We start from the raw sequence: 18,910 nt of genomic DNA on the forward strand, positions 1-18,910 counted from the left end.
TATATGTGATCAGACTGACTTGTTACTCAGATCTTTTCATACCTATAATGCTAATTATCTATAATTTCTTAAGGACAGAACCAACAAACTATTCCATTGGGATATCTTTTCAATGAATTAAGGCGGGTTTCCAGCTAAAATCCAGCATTCTGGCTAAAGCCATATGGCCAAAAGAACTTTTCTAAGAAAGTTCCTAAAGTCTGCTTTTAAAGAGAAATCAATAAGCTCCTTAACCAAACTCTCTTCCCAGTGAGAAGATGAGTAGAATTGAAGTACATTTAGATGCCCTAAGTATCTGTTTTTATCTGTCTAATAAAAGATGGCACACTATGCCCCTTTTTTCACTTGGAACAAAAGCCCATGTAAAAATCCAAGGTGCGTAGTCTTAATGGAATGCCTTGGAATAGGCCAAGATGGGACATGACTCCCAGGAGGAAATCCGTTAGTTCTGTTGTGCTTCCTGGAAGAGGCCATGATGGTGGACAGAAGTCAGGAAGCTGGTAGATTTGAAGACGACTCCATCTTTTCTAAAAGTGTTCGTAAAACCAAACATAGTCTGATTTCAACTTTTGACACTATAAACTTCCTTTAGTACTCCAGACTCTAGTTAAAAGGAGAAACACTGATTATTTTTAGGTTCTCATTAAGCCCCAAATATAGGTGGCTTGTTAGGTTTACTTTCAGTGTAAGGAGCAGATATGTTTTTAACCAGACACTTCTATTCCTTATTTAACTTTGACCAGGCATGGTGGCTCATGCCTATAATCCTGGTGCTTTGGGAGACCAAGGAGGGAGGATTGCTTGAGCATAGGAGTTCAAGACCAGCCTGCGCAACACAGCAAGACCCCATTCTACAAAAATTAAAAAAAACAGCTAGGCACAGTGGCATGAGCCTGTAATCCCAGCTACTCAGGAGGCTGAGGCAGGATGATCATTTGAGCCCAGGAGTTTGAGGTTACAGTAAGCTGTGATTACACCACTGCACTTCAGCCTGGGCAACAAAGCAAGACCTTGTCTTAAAAAAGAGAAAAAAATTAAAACTGTATACACTTAGGCTCAAAAATCATGTGAAGCCTCCCGCCTTTTCTACCATACCTGCCCCACAAAACTGGCGGGGAAAACAACATGAAATATTATCTTGCAGTTCACTTAAATCCTCAAGTATATGTTTCTGCCCTGCGGCCTTCAAATCTAGAGTGCTCTGTTATTTGTGAAACTCATCTTCAGATTCTTGTGTTCTTGTTAACTCAGCTGTTATAATCACTTTTTGTCTTGTGCTTGTCCTGTTGTTGCTGTGGATATAAGCATTATTATCTGTATGACACATGTGAAAATTAAGTTAATGAAACATAGTTCCCATTTCCCATACTCTTCATTAACACATATGCTTTGATTAAAATGCTCTTTGAGCATTTGAAATAGGAACACGCAGGGATTTGGCAAGGGTTAAACTTTTGCTATTTTAATTACTCTTTGAAGTGATAAATTAAAGCTAAAATTAAACATGAAAAACTCTGTAATTTATCTTCTTTAAAATTGCTATCTTTAAAGTGATGGAAGAGCCTGAGGAATATGTTGTGGAAGAAAAGCTGCACATTATTTCTAAGAGAGTGGAAGCGGAGCCAGCTGAAGGTATACTGACTCTTTAATTAGTTTTATCCCTATGTTAGCTTGTCTCCTTTATGTTTTCTTTTAGCTAATTTGTCATCCATATTGCATATGTTGATAAATATAATGTCTAATAAAAAGACCCCTTACACTTTTATCGAAAAGAAATCTGGACATTTCTACAAGTATATTTTATAATCTTTTCAAGTGACAGAGAGGCAGGAGAAGAAAATTGTACTGAAACCAAAAATTCCTGCTAAAATAGAGGAGCCTCCACCAGCTAAAGGTATGATTTCTTTCGAAGAAATGCAACACTATTTATTTTCATGTATATAATAATACCTTCATATTTGCATAACTGTCTTATGCATAACAATTTGCATAACTGTCTACGTTTTGTCAGCACACATGTATGAACGTATTTACTGAGTATAGTCATTAATGTTTGTATATATGTGCAATCTTTTCAAAAAGTGAATTCTAAGCCCCAAAACTATATCACTTCATATGTAAGGCAAACTCATATTCTTAAATCTAATCTTTCTAAAGTTCCTGAAGCACCTAAGAAAATTGTGCCAGAAAAGAAAGTTCCTGCTCCAGTTCCTAAAAAGGAAAAGGTGCCCCCACCTAAAGGTACATTGGATTTTATTTTATTCTTCGAGACTGTCTTTTTTTTAATCTTAAATTGATACATTCTTCAGATTTTTTAAACATTAACAAGAAAATAAGTGTGCCTATGTTTAGTGTTTTCCATATCGTATGTTTGACGGTATTGCCTGGTATCTTTTAAGTGCCGGAAGAGCCAAAGAAACCAGTTCCAGAAAAAAAGGTTCCTCCAAAAGTCATTAAGATGGAAGAACCTCCACCAGCCAAAGGTAAACAAACCTCCCCAGCAGAAATACTAGGAACTTGTCTTTCTTTCTCTCTGCTGCTGTCCTTTGGGTCAAACCGTTTATATGTTGGTGGGTGACAATGGTGTCTTTGGGTGGAGTATTACTTGTGATGTTTATTTGTGTGTGCCTTGTAAATTCCTCTATTCTAAAATCACAGTACTTTCTGGCTAGTATATTTTTTACGTCCACTTTAATATAACTCCCTATTCCTAAAATTATCTTTTAAGTGACTGAGAGGCGCATGCAAATTACCCAGGAAGAAAAAGTTCTTGTTGCTGTAACTAAAAAAGAGGCGCCTCCAAGAGCAAGAGGTACATCCGCCCTTCCATTATGCACAATATTGTACTTGCCCTACTCTCTTTACCAAGTACACTGGTTATGGGTGCTAGTTTTTGTTGTTGTTGTTGTTGTTGTTGTTGTTGTTGTTACAGTTGTTGTTTTATGTTTGAAATAATGAAAATGTCAAGTTTTTTGTTTGGGCTACTACTATATGGCTGCCTTTTTGTGGTTTGAAAGAGGGAAACAATACGTTAAAGTGAAATCTCTCTTTAAAGTGCCGGAGGAACCGAAGAGAGCTGTCCCAGAAGAAAAAGTTCCGAAACTCAAACCTAAAAGAGAGGAGGAACCACCAGCTAAAGGTATACTGACTCTTTAAAAAAAAAAAAAAAAAAAAAAAAAAAAAATTCAAAATAAGCATCCAGGCACTAAAACTAATCTAGTGGAATAGGTGTCATTCGGAAAAAAAAAAAAAAAAAGACATATTATAAAGTAAGCAATGTAAGTTTGTTAATGCATATCACTTCAAAACTAAAATTTTTGATAATAGAAAGTACTTTTTACTTCAAAAAACTGAGGCTTCTTCTAAACATATGTGAATAATTTTCCTTCATCTGTATTTGTCTTCTAATGTCTTTGTCCATATACGAAACTCATCTGCCTCGATGCTTGTTTTACGTAGCAATCTCTGATGAAATTTTTAATTTTTTCAATTCTGAATTTTCTACATTGTACCACCAGAACTAAGGAAAATGTCTTAGAATTAAGGTGAAGAAACTATTCATGTAACACAGGTTTCTGTCTAACGCTTCTACTTAGCTTAATAGTCATTATTTACGCTGTCTAGTTGTCTTTTTAAACTTTTATAAATAATACTTGATTTTGCTAAAATTATTCAGTGTCTTTGATGTACTAAGTAGCCTTTTTTGGAAAAAAAAAAGGTATTCATATGTATATTAGAGCAAGTTTATTTCCAAGTCTATTGATTTTCTTGCCTTTTAAATGAAAGTTTAATCAGGCACTGTTATGGTTGTCTTTGTCCTCGGATTGTTTGAACGAAATTTCTCTTCACACACACATTTTCAGAATCTTGCAATTCACTTTTAATAATTACTCTTTTAAAGTGACTGAATTCAGAAAAAGAGTGGTTAAAGAAGAAGAAGTATCAATTGAAGCTCCAAAAAGAGAACCTCAACCCACCAAAGGTATATTGAACTTTGATTAAGTAATGTGAAGCATGAAACTATATGGCTCTTTGCCTTCTGGTTCCCAATCTGACTCCTTTGCTTTATTAGCTTATTGTTGACTAAGGGCAGGATATACAACATTTGAAATCACAATTACTAAATATACTCTATGATACCTTGGCCGGCCAAAAAAAGCAGTCAGAGCCTCCCATAATCAGTGCATGAAACAAACACAAAAGAATAAAATCAAAGCACATTGTGACTATCAGTCATCCCTAAAAGTGCTTTAAAGTAAAGTGCTGCCTGTTGTTAATATTGTTTCAGAAGTAATTATAATGGAAGAGAAAGAAAGGTCTTATACCCGAGAAGAAGCTGTTTCAGTACAACGGGAAGAAGAATATGAGGAATATGAAGAATATGATTATAAAGAATTTGAGGAGTATGAACCAACAGAAGAATATGACCAATATGAAGAATATGAGGAACAGGCGTATGAACGATATGAAGAGCATGAAGAATACATCACAGGTATGAGCAAAACTGCAAACTCAAAACCACACTAAATATGTGCACACTCGAACAAGATAAAACAAGATAAATCAGAACAAGATAAAAATTTGGATGTCCAAAGAAATTTGGAAAGAACTTTGTTTCATTTGGCAAATGTGGAATTTTCTTCTTTGATAACTCCTAGAAAAAAAAAAACTCTATAAATCTTAAGGTTATTGTTAGATTTTTCCCTCATTTTGGCTCATATGCAGAATAGCAAATGTCATTAAGTTTCTTTTTCAAAAAGGTTACAAGTTTATCTTCAAGTGCCCATGATCGTTCTAGGACATGGTTAAAAATTTCTGAACATCTTTTATTCTAAAGCTTGCTATTATGGAGTACGATAGGCTATTGAGAAAATATATTTACCCACAGGGTTCCCATTATCAACACTTGACAATGACTACTTCAAAAGTAAAGACAGGCATGTAAGCTAACACAAGCTGTTGTGTTTTACCTAATGAAGGTCAAATTTGTAGGCATATATTTTGGGCTTCAAAGAGTTTATTTCACTCAAAGAATAAATTTCTATTGGAATTTTGAAATAAATCAATATTATTTCACTTATTCAGTCTCTGATGTTTCATAGCCCAACTTTGAGAACATTCTACATAGTCTTATGGATAGCTTTAAGAAACCCATATTATAGGGGAGTTTTAGCCAGGAATTTATCTACCTGAAGTGAAATGAGAATTTTAACATGTAAGAATTACCTAATTAAAGAAAATAGCAAGAAGGAAAGGGCAATATGAGCTTGTTCTGCTTGGACCTCTGATTCTTGCCTACCTCAATAGGCTATGGCTATACTGTAGATAAAAGGTATTTCAATTATTTAATTCCTTTTAAGAAATGTTTAAACTTATGTTCTAAAGTCTAACATGAAATACCTTGTATGTACTTTTAAAGAACCAGAGAAGCCTATCCCTGTAAAGCCTGTCCCAGAAGAACCAGTTCCCACAAAACCAAAGGCCCCACCAGCTAAAGGTAGAGTGAAAAAAACATTATTACCTGTAAGAGATCTTTGTTTCCTCCATGTCTGTCCTACTATAAAAATATATGTAAAAGTGGCAGTGTACAAATTATGTGTGTGTTTGGGAATATTATGTTGTATTTGTCTTTCTTAACTTTTTGTTCTTACTAGCCTTGAGAAATCTGTTTCAAGTTTTAAAATCTCTTAATATTGATATTTTAAAGTGCCGAAGAAAGCTGTCCCTGAAGAAAAAGTACCAGTGCCCATTCCTAAGAAACTCAAACCTCCACCACCCAAAGGTACATTACTGAGTAATAATCACCAAAAACAACTTTGTTATGTATGTTCTAAAATCATGTCTTCCTAGCCAATCTGATGTTCTGTGTTTTTGCTGAGTAGGATGTTCTTGTCCTGATTCTTATATTTGGTTTTTTATGTGTATATTTATTACATAGTATTCAAGGAATTGGTTTTAATGCCCTTTAATAATTAATATCTTTAAAGTGCCTGAAGAACCAAAGAAAGTTGTTGAGGAAAAAATACGTATTTCAATTACCAAACGTGAAAAAGAGCAGGTGACTGAACCCGCTGCTAAAGGTATAATGATTTCCTTCCTCAATTGTGATCTTTTCTGATGCTTCTTTTGAAATTAATGTAACTATGATTCATTTTGTTTTGTTGTTTCTTGTCTTTTAAATTAGTTGTCTGCAGAATGTTGAATGTAAAAATCTGTAAATACAGGATAAGAAGATAATACCTTTAAAAGGAAAAATTATTTCAAAATACATCCATAGCCTGTTAGACAATGGCTGTGTCCTACCACATGGCTACAATACATATAAAATAGAATGTTTGGGTTTAGAATCAGTGACCATTTGGCATATTCCTGATTTACCTAAACAATGTAATGATACCATAATATTCACCAAACTTTGGTAACTGTTTATTCATTCTAAATTCATTTTGAAGATTTTTTTTTTTTTTTTTTTTTTTTTTTTTGAGACCGAGTCTTGCTCTGTCGCCCAGGCTGGAGTGCAGTGGCCGGATCTCAGCTCACTGCAAGCTCCGCCTCCCAGGTTTACGCCATTCTCCTGCCTCAGCCTCCCGAGTAGCTGGGACTACAGGCGCCCGCCACCTCGCCCGGCTAGTTTTTTTGTATTTTTTAGTAGAGACGGGGTTTCACTGTGTTAACCAGGATGGTCTCGATCTCCTGACCTTGTGATCCACCCGTCTCGGCCTCCCAAAGTGCTGGGATTACAGGCTTGAGCCACCGCGCCCGGCCGAAGATGTTTTTTAAAGCTAACCAGTTTCCAGTCATTTTCCCCCCTGATTCATACTAAGTGTGAAGTATACTAATTGAGAAGTAAATTTCACTTTTCAGGAAAGGATATTTCTTTCAAGCAGAGATATTTGAACAGTAAACCTGATTTCACATTTGGGCTCTGCTACTTTGTTTACTTGGGTACTTCTGTGTATCTGTATTTCTATGAAGCTCAGAATCCTTTCCACGGAGAGTACATAGTTTCTTAAAGAGGAACAATCGCATATCTATCTCATTAGAGGGAGATACATTATTCTATCTGCTTAAAGTACAGCAAAGCAAGCATTGGCTGGGTGGCCTTTTCCCAACAATAAAATTTCCTTATACTTAATATTTCAAGTGCCCACGAAGCCCAAGAGGGTTGTCGCAGAAGAAAAAGTACCTGTCCCTAGAAAAGAAGTAGCACCACCTGTTAGAGGTACCTAATGGCACTCATTTTAATGTGTTGTTCGTCTTTTGCTGTTGAATTACTCTTCAGTTCTGTGTGTGAAAACTTTTGTGGGAAAAGTAAATCTTGTCCTTTCTTCTGTTATAAATGGGCCTATGTTTCTAAGGTGTCTTAATTTTGCTGAGTCATTGGCAAAGGTCCAACTTAAAGATAATATCTTTAAAGTGCCAGAAATGCCTAAAGAACTTGAACCAGAAGAGGTTGCCTTTGAAGAGGAAGTAGTAACCCATGTAGAAGAATATTTTGTAGAAGAAGAAGAAGAGTACATTCATGAAGAAGAGGAGTTCATGACTGAGGAAGAAGTGGTGCCAGTGATACCAGTCAAAGGTAGATGATGCCTCCTGCAAAGGGATGTGCAACAGCATCTTTGGAGTTTGGGGGTCTGATTTGGTCAGATTCTGGGGGTTATTAGCAGCACTGATGATTGCTTACTTTAAACCAGATATTTTTAGATGCTGAAATATGGTTTCTACCGGTGCTTTTCACATTTTATTTCTTTCTTGCAAAATTTCCAATATTCTTAATAATATCTTTAAAGTGCCTGAGTTACCCAAGAAACCTGTTCCAGAAGAGAAGAAACCTGTTCCTGTTCCCAAAAGGAAGGAAGCTCCACCGGCAAAAGGTACACCACCATTCATTGATGGGTATCTAAGAGACTTCATCTGCCTAGAAATAGTTAACTTTCTTCTGAGTTCAAAACCTTGTGTGTGTGTCACTATCTGTTGTTTAAAACCATTAGCTGTGCTTTATATGGATGTGTTGTTACTAGTAGTTAGAACTTAACAATAAACAATATCTTTAAAGTGCCTGAGGTTCCTAAGAAGCCAGAGGAGAAACTTCCTGTGCTTATTCCTAAAAAGGAGAAGGCTCCGCCAGCAAAAGGTACATCCTTATAATCCGTCAATGGACTAGCATGATAATTCACCGTGTAGCATAACTTGGTGAGCCATAGCAGATCTTTCCCCATGACAATATTAACAACACTAATGCCATGACAAGAACCTCTCAACTGGCCACAGGAGCAGTTTACCCGGTATTCATCTCTCAATTTTACCATCAAATTTTCCTTATGCTCAATGGTTGGCTCCTCCTCTTTAGTGGAAAGTTCTTCAAGTAAAATATTCTTTTTGCATATCAAAATGGACAAAACCATCATTTATCAGGCATTGTGTCTTGTCTTTATCACCAGTCCACTTTTTTTCAGTGTTTTTTATTTCAATTTTTGTGTATTTTCTGGTCTTTGTTTTGTGGCTATTAGAATTTTCCGTCTTAAAGTGAAATTGATAGAATATCTATGCTGCTTCAATTAAGGCCTTATATTGCCAGCCTTAAAATCTTAGCTATGGATGAAAAATGTGACACTAACTCTATCTGATATCTTTGAAGTTCCTGAAGTGCCCAAGAAACCTGTACCAGAGGAGAAAGTACCAGTACCAGCTCCTAAAAAGGTGGAAGCTCCACCTGCCAAAGGTACATGAACTTGTAATGTTGCAATTTTTTTATTTTACATTTGCATATGAGTAAAAAATTAATTGGTTTAACTCTGAACTCTTTGGGATGCAACTCTTTAGAGAAAATTAAATATTTTGTTTTAAAAAGAAAATGCCTCTTGGAATATCTTTGTCATACTTTTATTACCTTACTTTAATCTTTTGAAACTATGCTTGGAATCAATATTTTTATGTTGTATGAAGTTTTTCTCTAAATCATTTCTTTAAAGTGCCAGAGGTACCCAAGAAACCTGTGCCTGAGAAGAAGGTGCCAGTTCCTGTTCCTAAGAAAGTGGAGGCTCCACCTGCGAAAGGTACATCATTTCATCATTTAAAGTACTTGGGGGAAAAAATGCACATCTATGTATACTCATACACAAATTTCCCCGTTACATTGTACATTTTTAAAGTGTCTATCCTGTTAGAAATATGTCAGGTATTTTGCAATTCTTTTTCATATCTATTGCTCTAAGACATTGTAAGAGAACATATTCCTAAATACAAAAAATATCTTTAAAGTGCCAGAGGTGCCCAAGAAGCTCATCCCAGAAGAAAAGAAACCAACACCTGTTCCGAAAAAAGTGGAAGCACCACCACCCAAAGGTACATTAATCTGTAACAGAGCCATAGTAAAAGAGAAAACTAACTGGTGTTATACAGCCTTACTAATTGTAATTAATGCTTAGTTTTTATGTTGATGATAATCGATGCTTTGTGATCACAGAATATTTGTCTTTCATAAGCTTCTTCATTGTTTTGAATATTTTACATAAAAGTGATGTTTCTACCCTTGAATAAATATCTTTAAAGTGCCAAAGAAACGTGAACCAGTTCCTGTAGCTCTACCTCAGGAAGAGGAAGTTCCATTTGAAGAAGAAATTGTTCCTGAAGAGGAAGTTCTACCTGAGGAAGAGGAAGTTCTATCTGAGGAAGAGGAAGTTCTACCTGAAGAAGAGGAAATTCCACCTGAGGAAGAGGAAGTTCCTCCTGAAGAAGAATATGTACCTGAGGAAGAAGAATTTGTACCTGAAGAAGAAGTCCTTCCAGAAGTTAAACCTAAGGTGCCAGTACCTGCAGCAGGTATGGCAGCTCTTCTTGGAATCATCAAGGCCTTTTTTGTGTTGAATTCTGCTTTTCCATCCTTTTGTTCATCTCCAGTTTTATCTATAATGCTTTACCCTCTGTAATTGACCACCTAAATCTTAGAAAACATTCCAGACATTTGTGCTGTTATTATTGTGTGTCTGCCTTGTGTATCTGTCTATTGTAAATTATCTAAATGTCTTTTCAAATCACGTATTATGTTTACTTGTTTGTGGTCTTACTCTCATGTGTCTCTTTCTTATATATATATACACGACCATGTATATGTGGTTTTTAATGCCTTCAAATGAAATGTTTTTAAGTGCCTGAAGTGCCAAAGAAACCTGTACCAGAGAAGAAAGTCCCTGTTCCCGCTCCTAAAAAAGTGGAACCTCCACCACCACCCAAAGGTACACCTCCCCAAAGTGAATACATATTCTTCACCCATAGCTTCACCACATAAATTATGATGAAACTGGGTTTTAGGAAAAATTATATTTATAAAATGGACAATCACCCACTTACATATTTACTTCTAACGATGTTCAGGAACACTGATACCTACTTTTTTCACTAGATGAAAAACAGGATTCAAGAACAAAGATGAAAGGAAGCATTGTCCCAAAACTCATAGAAAAGTTCTAATTTCCTATCATTTGATTAAACATCATAGTTTTCATGGAGATATATTTAAATATACATGAATAAGTATACTATATATTTAAACATATCAAAAAAGTTATGAATAAATATTCTTAAATTTCATGCTTCAACCATTTATATTAAATGCGTATTTAACACCAGGCTAAAAAGAAAAAAAGATGAATGTATTTACCAAAACACAGAATAATAGTTATGTCTTCTAATACATATATATAAAGGGCAGCCCAACAGGTTTTGATTTTAGTGTTGACTTTACACCTTGTTGTATTACTCTCAGCAAATCCTTTAACCAACCTGAGCCTGAAGTTATTTTCCTGTAAATTGGGGATGCTAATATCAGTCTTAATGGGTTCAGCTATTATGGTGAGGATAAAATAAAGTAAGTTATTAAAGTAGTCTATCATTGAATGAATAGTATCCAGATTTAACATATTCAATCAGCTCATAGTACAGGACAGAATTAATACATTTGTGCTTTAAAGCTCAATAATATTTTCTACAAAAGGTGCTGACATGGCTACTTAAAATCAGCATAACCCTCCCATCAGGCCATATAGTTATATAATCAAATGAAATAGTAAAGCTGATCTTTTATTGGATATCAACGATTCAGAAATACTTTCTAGACAATAAATTACTAATGAAATTTAAATGGATGAAATGATATTAGTTTGTTGCAAAAGTAATTGTGGTTTTTACCATTAAAAGTAATGTCAAAACCGCAATTATTTTTGCACCACCCTAATAGCATCTGTCCTCTGATAATGACATATGCTGCTGGTTCCTTGCTTTACAACTCCCAATTACATTATAATATTTGGGCTCCCAACTTGCATTACAGACCTGTCTTGAGTGACTGTTGCATGTTGGTCTTTCTGGGTGTGGGGACTTCTTGGTTTCTCTCCTTTTTTGTCCTTCAAAATAAATTCTTGTCATGAAATGATGTCTTTAAAGTGCCTGAGATTAAGAAGAAAGTGACAGAGAAGAAAGTGGTCATTCCCAAGAAAGAGGAGGCTCCCCCTGCCAAAGGTATTGCTATTCTGAAGTAAATTAGACCACGCCATTTCCTTCCTTCACCTGTAAAAATCAAAATGTCCTGTTTCCGTATTTGTTAGTACAACTTATATTACTGCTATGTCTACTTGTCTTTGTGTTTCTGAAATTGAACTTATAAAATAAAATAATATTTTTAAAGTGCCTGTGGTACCTAAGAAACCTGAGCCAGAAAAGAAGGTCCCTCCTCCTGGTCTTAAGAAAGCAGTGGCGCCTCCTGCCAAAGGTACATCATCCCGTAACAGGGATGTGTTTGCTGCACCGATGTTGAACGGTGGTTCTATCCACACAGGACGTTCAACATAAATGTGTGCGTTGTATGGTCTGTCATTCGCATTCGTCATTTGTGACTCTGTTGCACCCAAGTTTGTGTTGTGTCCATTTTTTCACTTGGTATTGGTGTGTTTTACATTGTTTCTCTATGTATGTTGTTTCTACAAATAAAAATATATCTTTAAAGAGCCAGAAATAACTAAGGAACTAGTCCCTGAAGTACCCATTTCTTCCTACCAAAAGAAAAAAAAGAAAAAGAAAAAAGAAATGGAGACTCCAGTAGTAAAAAGTAGAATTTCTCTTTAATAAACCCTTAATCTTAAACCACAAACTTTTTATTCTTTTCTCATTAACTGATTCTGTGAAATGTCAATGTTTCATCTTGTGTATGTGCCTTTTGATATTTACTCTCTTATGCTGGAAACTGGAAACTTGGTCTTTATTCTTCTTGGTTCTTGCATTTTAAGTGTCTAAAATAATCAATGTCTCTCAAGTTCCTGAGGTGCCTAAGAAGGTGGAAGAAAAACGAATCATTCTTCCTAAAGAAGAGGAAGTTCTACCAGTTGAAGGTAGATAACTTTCTAAGAAAATAACATTGCAAAGTCATCTTTGTCTTATTATTGTCTAATATTTAAAGTAGGTAAATGTACAATTTACCCCGGGAAATCAACATATTCAGATTCTAAAATAAATTATTATTAACCTAATAAAAATTGAGCAGGCAAATTAATATTATTTGAATCTCCTTCTTGCATGTTCAGCCTGTTTGTCTGTTATTTGTTTTATTTTAATTAGAATTCATGAAGGGAAACTGTATTTGCTGTGGGAAATTTTTCATCAAATGACTTAGTAGGCAATTGTAAAATAAGCTTATCCAAGAGAAATTCCAGTTAAGCCTGAGTAACTGGTGCAGAAAATCTGACTTCTACCCCAAGTGGCTGTTTGACTTCAAACAAGTCTTTCATTAAAAAAAAAATAACAATAATAATTTTAACTAAATTATCTGAAGTCCTTTCCAGTTCACAAATGCTGCGATAGGCCTAACATATTTTGAAGACCCAGTAGAGATTTTTTAAGGACTAGTGAGTTTACACAAGTGTTTTGAAGGCTGAGCAGTTTTCGATATTATCACTGTAGTCTAATATTCAGAATAATTATAAAAATAATTTACAAAATAATAATCTTTTTAAAGTGACTGAGGAGCCTGAAGAAGAGCCTATTCCAGAAGAAGAAATCCCAGAAGAACCACCTAGCATAGAGGAAGTTGAAGAGGTGGCACCACCTAGAGGTATAGCCGCTTTTAAGAGTTGAACATTTAAAACATTCGGTGTTCCAAATCTTTCTCAGAAGTTATCTAAATCTAATACTCACCAGTATGCTTTTCTTTATCATATCCATGATAAAGTGAAGATTAATTATTCCTGGCACCTGAATCTATGTGTCCTTTTTTTACCCTAAATTTTTCTACAGCATCTGCAATACAACTAAGAATGAGAGATTACTATTTTGTTGTTGGCGATTTAATTTTTTTCTGACCAGGCCCTACTGTAATAGTTTCTCCTAGATTTCAATCCTTAATTTTGTTTTTAATATTAATATGAGGGGAATCTATTTCTGTGGTGAAAGTGTTCACTTTTTAGAAAAATCTTTAACTTATTATTCCTGAAGAGTGTGATAATCTTTTGCGTAACTGGTATTATATTTGCTTATTCTAAGTAATATCCTTTACACCTCTAGGGTTCCTACTCCACATTTATTATTACCATTTAGGTTGCTAATATCTTTTAAAAATAAGTCAATGTTTTGTGATATTTATTTATTTATTGGTATATGGGTGGTGGTCTGCTCATTACATGCCACTTTTCAAAATGTTCATAAAATTTCTTTTAAGTGCCTGAAGTGATTAAGAAAGCACTACCTGAAGCACCTACTCCTGTTCCTAAAAAAGTGGAGGCACCACCAGCTAAAGGTATATCAAATCCTCATTATTAATATCTTTAAATTCCCATTAATTTTCTTTCTAAAAAGCAACATTGTCTTTTTTGACTGCTTTCTTATAATCATTTAGATAGCGAACTGATTAAGGACCAATAAAAATATAACTCATTCCAGTTCTTTAATCTTTTCTAGGATGTTAACGAATAATTGTGTACATGTGTTTATGTATGAATTATTCTAGAAGCTTCTTAACTAGCTGAGAATTTTAATGTATTAGTATGTCTCTCAATACTTATACACATAGCAATGGATCCCTCTTCCCCACATTCTGGATTATTCCATAAGTGGAGTTTTCGTATGTGTTATAATAATTATTTTACTATATTTATTATTTTATGGAAAAAATCTAATGCTTGGATAATAACCATTTTAAAGAGCCTCACGTCCCTTTTGTAATGTTTAACCCAAGCATTCAAGGTTATTACAAAATGTCTACTTTTCCCTGCTTCCTAATTCACTTAATGCTTCAGATAGTGCTCTTAAGCAGTTAGATTATGCTGTCCCTATCACAGCAGACTCCTCAGCTAATATAAGAGTGCACAGCAGAAAGTGAGGCCAATGTCAGGGCTTAAATACTCTACAATGGTAATCACTTCAAAAAAGCCTTCATCAAGTTAAAAATAGTAAAAGTGGGTTCGTATTGGTAATCCCTGTTATTAAAAGAAAAAAAAAAGAATGGCACAGGTACTTGGTGGACATTTCTTCCTCTATAGGAACGTTAGGACAACTGAGTGATTTGAGAAAGTAGCTTTATTGCCTCTAAAATGGATGTCCCACAGTACAGAGTGACTTCTGAAAAACCTTAGTTATTGTAACGTTGGTGTTGTCTCTGGTGTTTTTATTTTATGTGTGTTATTAAGCATTCTCAGCTAACTAAAATACCTAATATCTTTAAAGTGCCAAAGAAAATTCCTGAGGAAAAAGTACCTGTTCCTGTTCAGAAAAAAGAGGCACCCCCAGCCAAAGGTACATCTTCTCTTTTAAACCTGACTTCCTCGTCTGTCTTTTTGCGTTAAGACTTTTATGTTTCATGTCTCTGTGTCTTGATTGCTTTTGATGACTTTTGTCTATGAAAGCTTGCTCTCAACACTCCTAAACATTAAAACTGTATCTTTAAAGTGCCTGAAGTACCAAAGAAAGTCCCAGAAAAGAAAGTCCCAGAAAAGAAAGTCCTTGTGCATAAAAAAGAAGCTATTCCCCCAGCTAAAGGTATTTTTGAAAAGATCTTGCATTTTCATGTATTGTTGCATGCAAGCCTTTATTCAGTTTTAAAAATATATATTTGAATGTACATCTTTATTTCTTCAGTGTTTAAAAAAATAAGTCTTTTAAAATAGATGCTCTTTCAGGGAGAACTGTCCTTGAAGAAAAAGTATCAGTTGCCTTCCACCAAGAGGAAGTAGTAAAAGAAAGACTAGAATTAGAAGTAGTAGAAGCAGAAGTGGAAGAAATTCCAGAAGAAGAAGAGTTCCATGAAGTTGAAGAATATTTTGAAGAAGATGAGTTTCATGAAGTAGAAGAATTCGTCAAAGTAGAAGAACATAGAGTTGAAGAAGAACACAGAGTTGAAGAAGTACATAGGGTAATAGAAGTTTTTGAGGCTGAAGAAGTGGAAGTATATGAAAAACCAAAAGCTCCACCTAAAGGTATAGGGAATTCTTCAAATAATACAAATTCTTATATCTTGCTCTAACTTTCCTTTGAAAGTAAATTTTGTGTTCAGTTTGGAAGATTAGAAACCCCATAAAATACTTTAAACTTGAGTTTAAACTAGTTGACATGAAGATTAATATCTCTTAACCACACGGAGTATAATTTTAGTAGATGATAGTAATATTTGAGATCTACTTATCGAAGGAGGTCACTGTATGAATTTGGAGATTATTTTTTAAATTTGACTAAGAATGTTACACAATTGTTACAGGTACCAAAATAACTGACCAGTGTCATTGGTTAAAGGAAAAAGAAACTCCTCAGTTCACTGAGGAATTTATATGCTCAGGCAAAATAACCACTGCTTTGTTAACATTTCAGTCAAACTGTTCACAAACTGAGAATTACTTATCAAAAGCTTTTGCCAGTTTATGATACTTTTATTAGAGAAACAACATTAAGGAAGTGAAATATTGTTAATGGCACCTGTATTCTAGCATACTATGAAGACAAACTATAGCACAAATAAGTTATCTGCAATACCACTCTAGATCTTGCACAAATTAATAATATATATGCAATATGAAAGAATATGTGTGTGTATGTGTTTAGCATATATAGAAAATTACAATATACATGATATTTAGCAAATCAAAGCTCTTTTGGAAATAAATGTGTTATAAATTCAACAAATATAAAGAATTTTGTGACCCCTCATTGTACTAACTTTAGTAGTAGTGCTCCAAAATACTTCAAAAGTTCATTCTAAACCAAAATACTAATATCTTTGAAGGGCCTGAGATATCTGAGAAAATCATCCCTCCAAAAAAACCGCCCACTAAAGTTGTTCCTCGAAAAGAGCCACCAGCTAAAGGTATCTACTTGGTGAAAAATTACTACTTAACTTTACATACAATAGCACCTTGGTTACTTTATAAGCACAAGTTTGCATTCCACTTGATGTCTTTCTTCTGTATTTCTTGTTTCTGACATGTCTAAAACAAACTAATATCTTTAAAGCAGCTGAGGGTCCAAGGGAAGTTCTCCCAAAAAAAGACAGTCACTGTTGTTATACCTAAAACAACCAAAGCAAATATCTCTAGTAACCAAATAGTGAGCCCAGATCTCCTTCTTTGGTGCTGTTTGATTACATATTCACTAACGTGCTTGCTGATACACACATGTTTTTCTATTTATTATTAATTATATTAACCTGGCAAATATAAATACATAGTGAATATGTGTTTAATGTTCCTACTTTGTTCATTTTTGTAAATCTCTTAAATTTCACAATAGAAATAAAAAAGTATACAATAAATAATATAAACTTATATCTTTAAAGTCCCTGAAACATGCAAGAAAGTTATCACTGAAGAGAAGGTACCAACTCTTCCACAAAAACAAACAGTAATAGCACCACCTGAAGGTGTACTGTTAATTTTTCTTCTCAAGTTCTTACCATTCTAACGTGAAATTCCCCTGGATTCTTGTTAATATATTTTTTTTAATTCAATGCATTTGAAATACTGTAATGTATTTGATAAAGTGATGCCTGTATTTTATATTGTCGCTGCATTCTGTTCTGTGTTTATATCTCTCTTATGCTCTGCTTGTTAAAAAATTGCATATTTAAAAGAATATTTAAAAATAAAAGAAATTATTACTATTATCTTTAAAGTACCAGAGGTGCCTAAGAAAATTGTGGTAGAAGAAAAAGTACGTGTTCCTGAAGAACCTAAAGTTCCACCAACTAAAGGTAACTGCCTTTTCTGATTCATCATTAATGTAAAATCCTCTTTTATTCACTTACTATGTAAGAGAGACCATTCTCCTCTCAATGCCACAAGATGACATAAACTTCAATTTATGTTCTATAACATAATCCTGTCTTTTGAGGCAATGCTTTAGGCATAAAGACATAAGCCCAAAGTTATCATTTGTATTGATCCTCTTATTTAATAACTAAGTAATATTGATCCCTCAAACTTCTCTTTCAAAAATAATTCATTTTGGAAGCTCTTCTGAAGTAGCTCTGAAAAAAAAAAAAAAGTGCGCTCTAAATGACAATAGAAAATGATACTATCTCCAAAAAGCAAAGTGTTTCTGATATAATGAATCAAGAACTCCTCGACAAGGCAATTCAGAGAAATGCACTGACTACATTTGACTTATAGTTGACTTATAATTGGGGGGTTTTTGACATTCTCCTTGTTAGATGCCCCTTCTAGGCTTGATATGTTTACACCCAAAGATAATGTTCTGAAAAACTAAGATAAATAAATATCTTTAAAGCACCTGAAGTACCCAAGAAAATTGTCCCAGAAGAAAAAGTTCGTGAAGCTGTTCCTAAAAAGCCTGAAGTTCCACCAGCTAAAGGTATACAGTGATGCTAATCACAACATGAAATAACTCTTGGTTTAGTTTTTCATGGTTTAAAGTGAATGCATGTGACATTAAATCCTTATATTTTGTATCTTATATTTGTAATTTATAACAATTAATATCTTTAAAGTTCCTGGAATGCCTAAGAAAAGTATTCAAGAAGAAAAATCACCTATTGTTATTTCTGAAGACACAGAGATGTACAGTGAGTGTAGAAAAATTAGTGATTCTTTTTGGTTTCATTCGTGTCCTTAAATTCACTGTGTTAGTCTTTATAGCTTTGAAAAGTAAATACACTAAACTCTTGTAAAAGCCTAACATGCCAAAAATATATGACTCAAATAATCTTTGTGTCTACTATCTTCAGACAAACTATATTTCCTCACCAATTTAAAAAAGAAATACTATACTTACCATAGTGTGTGATTTTAGAAAAGTCATTTGTCTTGTTAAATTTTCCTAACCTATTCAGTATGCAAGTGTCTTTTGCTTTGAAGCAATTTATTTTCTCAGATCATGAAGTAACTTACTTTAACTCCGTAACAATATTTTAATTGGATTTTATAAAATCAAAATGTTTCACCATTATTATTTTTTTACTCTTGACAACCATAATTGGAAACATTTTGGCAAAACTGCTCAAAGGACCGTAGGTTTACAAGGCCACTCAAACCTCAAAAGAATTCTCAATACTTTTTTTTTTTTTTTTGCTTTGATACAAAATTAGGATTAAATAATTTGAATGATGAAATAATCCAAATAGTAAAATATTGTGAATAGAATACTGTTCAACAACCTGAATAGTAAAAATGACAGTAGTCAAAATATTCTTCCTTTTTTTTTTTTTTTTTTTTTTTTTTTGAGATGGAATCTCTGTCGCACCCAGACTGGAGTGTGCAATCTTGGTTCACTGCAACCTCTGCCTCCTGGGTTCAAGCTATTCTCCTGCCTCCGCCTCCCAAGTGGCTGAGATTATAGGCGCCCACCACAAAGCCCGGCTAATTTTGTGTATTTTTAGTAGAGATGGGGTTTTACCATGTTGGTCAGGCTGGTCTCAAACTCC

General features: G+C 34.2%; 1 protein-coding gene across 1 annotated transcript in view; it reads left to right on the forward strand.

Annotated features, from left to right (window-relative positions):
* TTN (titin) overlaps nt 1-18,910 on the forward strand; it is a 273,451-nt gene that overhangs the window by 119,343 nt on the left and 135,198 nt on the right. Inside the window, exons 126-156 of the mRNA XM_050750513.1 lie at nt 1,552-1,632; nt 1,817-1,894; nt 2,158-2,241; nt 2,400-2,483; nt 2,729-2,812; nt 3,056-3,139; nt 3,902-3,982; nt 4,289-4,492; nt 5,420-5,497; nt 5,708-5,782; nt 5,988-6,080; nt 7,145-7,222; nt 7,418-7,579; nt 7,791-7,874; nt 8,057-8,134; nt 8,639-8,722; nt 8,973-9,056; nt 9,262-9,345; nt 9,553-9,822; nt 10,149-10,235; nt 11,443-11,517; nt 11,684-11,767; nt 12,309-12,383; nt 13,007-13,102; nt 13,706-13,783; nt 14,710-14,778; nt 14,932-15,021; nt 15,162-15,458; nt 16,259-16,339; nt 17,144-17,221; nt 17,758-17,841. Coding sequence (XP_050606470.1) covers nt 1,552-1,632; nt 1,817-1,894; nt 2,158-2,241; nt 2,400-2,483; nt 2,729-2,812; nt 3,056-3,139; nt 3,902-3,982; nt 4,289-4,492; nt 5,420-5,497; nt 5,708-5,782; nt 5,988-6,080; nt 7,145-7,222; nt 7,418-7,579; nt 7,791-7,874; nt 8,057-8,134; nt 8,639-8,722; nt 8,973-9,056; nt 9,262-9,345; nt 9,553-9,822; nt 10,149-10,235; nt 11,443-11,517; nt 11,684-11,767; nt 12,309-12,383; nt 13,007-13,102; nt 13,706-13,783; nt 14,710-14,778; nt 14,932-15,021; nt 15,162-15,458; nt 16,259-16,339; nt 17,144-17,221; nt 17,758-17,841 — 3,144 coding nt within the window. The remainder of the gene's footprint in view (nt 1-1,551; nt 1,633-1,816; nt 1,895-2,157; nt 2,242-2,399; nt 2,484-2,728; nt 2,813-3,055; nt 3,140-3,901; nt 3,983-4,288; nt 4,493-5,419; nt 5,498-5,707; nt 5,783-5,987; nt 6,081-7,144; nt 7,223-7,417; nt 7,580-7,790; nt 7,875-8,056; nt 8,135-8,638; nt 8,723-8,972; nt 9,057-9,261; nt 9,346-9,552; nt 9,823-10,148; nt 10,236-11,442; nt 11,518-11,683; nt 11,768-12,308; nt 12,384-13,006; nt 13,103-13,705; nt 13,784-14,709; nt 14,779-14,931; nt 15,022-15,161; nt 15,459-16,258; nt 16,340-17,143; nt 17,222-17,757; nt 17,842-18,910) is intronic.

This window comes from Macaca thibetana, chromosome 12 (genome assembly GCF_024542745.1).
Source record: "Macaca thibetana thibetana isolate TM-01 chromosome 12, ASM2454274v1, whole genome shotgun sequence".
Lineage (NCBI taxonomy): Eukaryota > Metazoa > Chordata > Mammalia > Primates > Cercopithecidae > Macaca > Macaca thibetana.